Below are 8,635 nucleotides of genomic sequence, written 5' to 3'. Positions count from 1 at the left end.
CCCATAAAGATTTCTATATATTCTTGATCAGAATAAAATTTTATCCGAAATCAAAATAGTTCTTGGGTAGATCTTTGAAATATCGCATATACATTGTTACTATACTTAGGATGTCTGGCATTAATAGAGATGGACAGTGGGTAAATACCCAAAGGGTAAATACCCGGTAAATTGGGAAAATATCCGGTAAATTGGGTAAATACCCCGTAAATTGGGTAAATACCCATTTGTGGGTATTTATTTGTGTATTTACTATATTGAATCGGTAATACAACATCTTACACCATATTTCCGGGTTTCTGTTATACATACATTTTTGCATGGACATTTGGTACCCAAAAGAACAAAACTTGGACCCAGGGACCCCATTTTGGATTTCTATATTTGCTTTGACATTAAAAAGATGTATGCAAAATGTTGATCTGAAATGTCAAGTGGTTCTGCAGTCAATGAGTTTATACCCAATTTTGGGTAAAAACTCGTGTAATTAACCAAGTATTTACCCACGTCGTTAAAGTATCGTAAAACTATCCATTCTAAATCGATTTGATAACAGAAACCCGGAAATAGGGTGTAAGATGTTGTATTACCGATTCAATATAGTAAATTCCAAATAAATACCCGCAAATTGATATTTACCCGGTATTTAGCCACCCCTTGGGTATTTACCCGGTATTTAGCCACCCCTTGGGTATTTACCCGGTAAATACGATCTCTAGGCATTAAAAATGGGATGTATTGGTCAGCGTTTTGGTATAGACCGCCATATTTGATATTTTGAGAAGTTTTGACACTTCCCAAATGTCGGTATTTTTGGGTACGTTTTTACACCAAATTGGCTGTAATATGGCAGTTTTGAAACTCATTTAGTAGCAAAATTAGTTTCAACAATTTATCAAAATTGGTCCAAGTTTGGGAATAGTCGGTAGCTCCCAAATTTATGTATTTTGGAGAATTTGGACACATTTCCAACCATAGTCGCTGTAATTTTACAATCCAGATTATCATTGGGTTGAAAATCTAGTCACCAAAAATTATCAATTTTGGCCGCAGTTTCCCCATATAACGGTATCCCATATTTTTGAAATTGCGAGGATTTTGGACACGTTTTCCAGACGAATCGTACTGCGAAATATTATTGGGTAGCAAATCTTCTTAACACAAATGATTAATATTAATCCACGTTTTGGTATAGCCCCTATAAAACTGTACCCCGATTTTGGGAAATTTGAAGGATTTTAGACAGGTTTTTCAGGCGAATTAGATCTAAATGTATTTTGGTTTATGTATTTTGGTTTATCATTGGATGAAATAATTGATCCTTGGGTACAACCCCCAAATAATGGTCCAGAACTTTGGTATGTATTTTGATGGTTCAAGACGCATAGAGTGAGAGGTGAAGTCATTGACTCACTAATATGGACGACTCTGGGTTATGAACTGGGATTCCTAACTCCAGAGGTAAACAGAAGCCTTATAGGAATCCTCGGAAGAGAAACTGGGACAAATTCAAAGCCAAAACAGCAGCCTTATCTTAAAACGGTTGAGGATATTGAGGAAGCTGTGAACATTGACACGGCCACTCTTCTGAAGAGAAATAAGGCTTCATGTCCTTTAACATACCCTGAGAAAAAAATCTCAGTCGGTATGGTGGTCACAAAGCTTGCATCCTTGAGGAAGGCTGCAAGGAAAGCATACAATAGAGTTAGTAAGACAAAACTCAGTACAGATTGGGACGTTTATAGAGAACAGTTCAATAGGTATATGAGTGAAATCAAGAAGGCTAAACGTGAGTCTTGGCTCTGCTATAGTGACTCAATCGAAGGATTCAACAAAGCGGACAAATTTCGCACAGTACTATTTAAAGATCCAAAATCTATAGGTAGCTTTGAGCGAAGTGATGGAACGTGGACAAACTCTGGTAGTGAGACTCTTGATCTTCTATCGTCAACCCACTTTCCTGGTTGTAAGGACTATAGTGAGGGTGCGCAGTGTGCGCATCAGCATATGGTTCGAACGAGGAAGGGGGGAGGGAGAAACTGATAGAAAGCACTATAAGCTACCCAAAACTGGTATGGGCGAAAAGTAGTTTTCAACCCTATAAATCTCCTGGTCCAGATGATATAATACCGGCCATGGTGCAACACACAGATGAACGATTATTAGCCTCTCTGCACGACATTTTTAGGGCTTGTCGACTTCTATCGTACATATCTATGAAAAGAGGTAACAGTAACCTTCATCCCACCACAGGGGGGTACTATCTCCCCTTCTGTGGGTTCAAGTGATAAATTGAAGTTCGATCATCTTAAGATAAAGGTTGTAGCCTATGCCGATGATGTAGTTTTGAAGGTTGGTGCGAAATTTCTAATAACAATGTCAGATATTTTGGGGTCCCCTTTCAATTCCGTCTAACTGGGCACACGCCAATGGTCTTGGTGTTAACCCCACCAAGACAGAATTAGTCTCTTCACTAGGAAACGTAAGATTCCTAGTTTCCGCCTGCCATCACTGGGAGGAGTAACCGTAACCCTTTCTGAAGAAGCAAAATACCTTGGTACAATCCAAGAACTCCAGAGGTAAGAGCTGGGGACTTCGACCGGAGATCATACACTGGCTATATATGAGGATCGTCCTCCCCATCCTTACATATGGTTACCTTGTATGGTGACATGGTGTCAAAAAAAACATACTGCTGACGAAATTAAATTCAATACAGCGATCTTCGATCAGGCAGCCTTTCCCACAGGCAGTCTTGCCTGCAGTTTCGTTTTATCCTGGTTGCTATTTAAATTTCACATAGTCGATATAAATGTCCCTATCAATTTTAGGTAATTTTAATACCCACCTCATGGTGGAGGGAAATTTACGTTTAACTGTTAATATATAGGACCTTGGTGTGTAAACTTAATTTTCTTCTGACATCTATTGTTGATACCATATACATTTCACGGTTCTGTTTTTTACTTCTTAAATTTGTAAACTCCAATAAAACTAACCTCAAATTCTTATTCTTAAAACAATTCCTGATTTGCAAGTTTATTGAATAAAATTAATAACAAATTTAACAATTGTACATTTTTTCTATTTTTTTTAATTTAAGATATTTTACTAAGAATTTAGATTATCATGGCATAACAATTGGCACCGTCTCGTTTTCAATCACCTTCTTCAATTTCAATATCATATAGTTTCAAATCTCCCGACACCAACATGGTGTCCACACACTTAGGATGTACTTTGTAGGGATAATTCATTAAGGGTCTATCATTCAGGTAAATTTCAAAGGCATTCTTGCCACGCACAATGTGTAAGCGGAATTCGGCATTAGGTCTTAGACCTGTGGATAATTCCGATTTAATCTCACCCGTCCATCGACCATTGGCAAAAGAGTTTCGCAGCACCATGGGTTCTCCCGTCTCACCCTGACTATTCATATAGAAATGGAATTCTAAAACTAATGCCACATTCGGTTGTGGCCAAATGCTGTGACCCGATTGTAGGCTTATACGAAATGATTGAGGTTTACTGCGAACGCGACCCCAAATCATCATGCGGTAACCCAATTCGAAGAAACCACGTGGAAATGAGGCATAATAAGGCAATGATAATGGACGTAATTCTTCCGATTCAAGCTCCTCTTCTTCTTCCTCCTCCTCTTCTGTATATTTTCTATAGTGTTCATAATCTTCCGAATTATAGATACCCGTATCCGCATGACGATTACTTATACTAACAAAATGTTTCGATTTTCCCGTACGTTGTGGATAATCCGTGACAAGTTTACGATCAACGTGTAAGTCATGTACATCTCCCCGTATTTCTATTGATCGTATATCGTAAAACGATAGACGATGTTCATATTTGGCAATGTGGAAACCATCTACGGCTATCAGCACAGCATCCATTGTAAAGAGAATTTGTAGTAGGAATTGTGATCCTGGTTTCAAGTTAAATGGCATAAGGGAGGTAATTTCTTCGGTGCCCCAATAACCATTCGTTCGGGTATTACGACCAATCATGTTGCGTGATATCACCGCTGACAAACGTAATGCAATGTCGTTGCTGGCATTTTCCGTACAGAAGTCCACAATGAAGCTGGAGGGAAATTGAAAAAAGTGAATGAAAATGGGAACCAGGATTATAATTGAAATACTCACCGTTCGCCATTTGGTAGAATTTGACCACGTATTAAAAACGAAAGACCCTCCTGAATCCATCCAATTTTATTGTTGGCATAGAGAGGATTTCCCGGAATGTCTTCGTTAATGGAGACCTGAAAAACAATAAAATAAAGGTGGATTAGTTGCAGATATTTGACACTCAAGAACTTGATGCTGAAAGGCAAAATAAGGAATAGTTCATCTTCATTTCTCTCCTCAATATTATTTAATTGTGAATCAAAAGATTTCATAATTTCCTCACAGTTGACCCAGAACCTGCCCCAATCTTTAAAATTTTTTATTTTTTAAAATCTTGGAGAATTCCACGGAAAATTTCGTCAAGAAGCCACGATGTTTTTTTAAGTGATAATTTTATTTTTTTTTTTTTGTTTTTTCATTAAAATTAATTTATTTTATTGGCATTTTTAAAATTCCAAACCGAAAAAAGGAAATTCCAACTTTGATGTTGAAAAATGTGACGCATGCTCTGTCCCAGAACCTGAAAAATTGTTTAAAGTTTTTGAGAAAGGAAAAGAATAAAGTAGGTCGGGCCGAAAGACGGCCTCTGACGTGGAAGAAATCCTTCGCTGTTAAGTCACTCAAAAATTAAAAAAAATGTAACTACTGGAAAGGAATAACATTCTGAACAAGCTTGTTTCAGACAAGGCTGCTCAACTATTTGAACTAGTTATCTACAAGAACTACAAAATGAGTGATTGGATCAAAAATAAATACGCGAACGGGAGTCAAAAGGAATGACTGCAGCAAAATGAACTAAATGATCCAGGGAGCCGAACCTAGTTCCGATTGTTCCTTTTGCGGACTAGTTCCTTTGAACTAGTTCGTTTCGAAACAACCCAAGTGACTCTTGAGAGATTTCAGCTAAATCGTCTAAGAAGTTTATCCTAATCTGAAAGAAGTTTGGTGCACCATTTACCTAAAATTGGACGAAAATATATATGTGGGAGATATATCTAAATCTGAAACGATTTCAACGACCCTAACAAAAGATAAATTTGTATTTACTTCAGTACATTGTACAAAATTGTGTGTCAATCGGACAAACTTTAGGTCTTCTGTGCACAATTTACATTATATCGGATGAAAATATATATGGGAGCCATATCTAAATCTGAACCGATATTCTCGAAACTTAACACACATCTTTCTAGACTTAATTCAATAAGCAATGTCATATTGCGTGCAAATCGAAAGATATATAGGGACGTTGGTGCGCCATTTACATTAAATCGGACGATAATATATATGGGAACTATATCCAAATCTGAACCGATTTTCACGAAACTGTACACACATCATTCTAGAACTAATTCATCCCGCTATGTCAAATTTCGTCCATATCGAAAGATATACAGAGACTTTGGTACACCATTTACATTAAATCGGACGAAAATATATATGGGAGCTATATCTAAATCTGAAACGATTTTCACGAAACTTAAGACACATCATTCTAGAGCCAATTCAGTACGCTGTGCCAAATTTTGTTCAAATCGAAAGATATATAGGTACTTTAGTACACCATTTACAATAAATCGGACGAAAATATATATGGGAGCTATATCTAAATCTGAGCCGATTTTTCCCAATTTCAATAGGGTTTGTCTTTGGGCCAATAAGTAACCTATGCCAAATTTCTTCCAATTCGGATCATAAATGCGACCTGTACTTTGTTTACAATTTAACATGGACAGACAGACGTGCGGACGGACATGCATAAATCGACTTAAAAAGTGATTCTATGCATATTCTCAAAAGGAACCATGTGTCTATCTCGTTTCCTTTTGTCTGTTACAAACATATGCTCAAGAAAATTGGGGGGTACTATGGGAGCTATGCCTAAACGAGGACCGATATATCCCATCTTCGAACTTGACCTGCCTGCAGACAAAAAGCAAACCTATGCAAAATTTCAACACCCTATCTCAATTCCTTCAGAAGATAGCGTGAATGTCAATCATCGAGCAAAATATGTATAAGACCTATATATAAATGGACGTGTTTGAGCAACCGTGGAATCCACCATTTGGTATGCTGCACACAGTGCGCTATTTTATCTCGACACAAAATCCAATACACGTTATTGCAGGTTCGGTTTGGTACGTTGTACACTAGTTCGGCCTAAATTTGACTCTTTGGTGCGCCATTTACATAAAATCGGACGAAAATTTATATGGAAGCTATATCTAAATCTGAACTTATTTCAACAACACTTCATGGATGTCAACCTGTGGTAACTTCAATACGGTATGCAAAATATTGTCTCAATCGGAAAACATTGACTGTTAGGTGCTCCATTTACATAAAATCGGGCGAAACTATATATGGGAGCTATATCTAAATATGAACCGATTCCAAACAAAACTTCGCGCATACATCAATCAAGACCTAACTCAGTACGCTGTGCAAAATTTTGTCGCAATCGCACAAATATTGGCAGTATGGTGCTCCATTTATATAAAATTGGACGAAAATATATATGGGAGCTATATATAAATCTGAACCGATTTCAACAAAACTTCACAGACGTCAACCTGGAGTTATTTCATTACAGACATCTACCTGAAGTAACTTCAATACGCTATACACAATTTTGTCTCAATCGGACAAACATTGACAGTATGGTGCACCATTTACATAAAGTCGAAGGAAACTATATGTGGGAGCTATATCGTAATCTGAACCGATTCCAACAATACGTCACAATAACATAAACTTGCAATTAATTCAGAATGCTGTGCAAAATTTTGTGCCAATCGGCCAAAAATGCCATATATCAATATAGAGCTAATTCAGTACTCTGTGCAAAATTTTGTCTCAATCAGGCCAATATTGGGAGTTTGGTGCATAATTTTCAAAAAATAGGACAAAACTATATCCAAATCTAAATCTGAACCGATCTAAATCTGAACCGATCTAAATCTGAACCGATTTTCTCTAATTTCAATAGGGTTCGTCCTTGGGTCAAATAAGTTCCATATGCCAAATTTCATCCAAATCGGATCATAAATGCGACCTGGACTTTGTTCACAAAAATACACGGACGAGCGGACATGCATAAATCGACTCAGAAAGAGATTCTATGTATATTCTCAAAAGGAACCATGGGTCTATCTCGATTCCTTTTGCCTGTTTCAAACATATGCACAAAGACATAATACCATGTACCACAGTATGGGGGAGGGTATACAAAATTCGATCGACTTTACTTTTTTTAAACGTTCACCTAATGCTCGATGGAATAAAAATTTCACCTGAATCGAATTTAACGACTTTCTTAGTCAATGACACTATTTTGAACGCAATATAAATCTCTTTTGAATATAAATCTCTCTTTCCTAATGCTGATATAAAAAGTTCAAATGCACTTAAAAACGAGTTTTTTGTTCAGTCATCATTAAGTCAATATTTATAAATTGTTATCTTAATACTGTTGTAAATTTTGTATTAAATTATTCTATTAATACTGGCTGTGGTATCTAAATAACATTTACTAATACCACATATGTGGGTAACCTCTCTCATGATGACGATTTCAATGATGTCACACTAAAATGCGCTACAACAGAATTTTCAAAATAAAAACAAACTGGCTAAAGTAAAACGTAATGATCTCAGATGGTGTTGTTGATGATATCAGATAGGCAACGACGAAATTATTTTCCACCGACAAAATGAGGTTTACATTTAATCTGGCCACTGTTCACTATTACTATTCAATATTTGAATCATAATTAAAAATAAACGTCCTCATTAACACATTCCTCCGACACAATGTCCAGATGTTCTGATTTATTAAATAGTTTGTTTATTTTGAATACGGAATAAATTCCAGTCCAGCAATTTGTTTAGATTATCTGTCGTTAATCACAAAATTTCAATTTTGTTTATTTGTTTACGTTTCTTTACATTTTCCCAATTTTCCAACAAAATCTCACTTAATCTCTTTTCACATTCACCTAAGACACCACCAAACAAAAATTCACTCAACAACTACGAGTGTGTGAGTGCGAGTGTGTATGTGTGTGCGTTTATGACCTCGGTTAAACACAAAGTCCTTGACAAGTATTTTGTTTTGTATTAGCTTTTCCATGACCTTCGCAATCACGTGAAAAGATAAGAAAAGCGTTATTGATTATTTCTCTTTCCATTTCCCATCGTTTGCTCTTTTTTCCACACACAAGATATCTACACTCTTTAAAATAAATTGTTGCATCGTTTTCGATTTGTTTTTCAAGAAAATTTAAATAATTTAAATTTCACATTTAAACGGTTATCACACACGCACATATATTTATTACACAACAAATTATTTATGATTTTCAAATTGATTTCTAAACTGGAAATCGATTCGAATCCAGTTATCAATCAGCCAATCAGCCAACCTACCATATCTATCTATGAAATGTTAATTGAATATCCCACAGTTTTTGTTTCGATTCTCGTCGGTC

General features: G+C 36.3%; 1 protein-coding gene across 1 annotated transcript in view; it reads right to left on the bottom strand.

Annotated features, from left to right (window-relative positions):
* Positions 1-3,158: 3,158 nt before the first annotated feature.
* Positions 3,159-8,635, bottom strand: part of LOC133321855 (uncharacterized) — a 43,603-nt gene continuing 38,126 nt past the window's right edge. Inside the window, exons 4-5 of the mRNA XM_061530926.1 lie at positions 4,161-4,276; positions 3,159-4,098 (exon numbers count right to left, since the gene is read on the bottom strand). Of these exons, the coding sequence (XP_061386910.1) occupies positions 3,159-4,098; positions 4,161-4,276 (1,056 nt within the window). The remainder of the gene's footprint in view (positions 4,099-4,160; positions 4,277-8,635) is intronic.

The sequence above is a fragment of the Musca vetustissima genome, unplaced genomic scaffold (assembly GCF_032173495.1).
Source record: "Musca vetustissima isolate MV318-11 ecotype Yass unplaced genomic scaffold, APGP_CSIRO_Mvet_v1 utg23410, whole genome shotgun sequence".
Lineage (NCBI taxonomy): Eukaryota > Metazoa > Arthropoda > Insecta > Diptera > Muscidae > Musca > Musca vetustissima.
The sequence above is the reverse complement of the archived record's forward strand: the minus strand, read 5'-3'. Positions and strand labels throughout refer to the sequence as shown.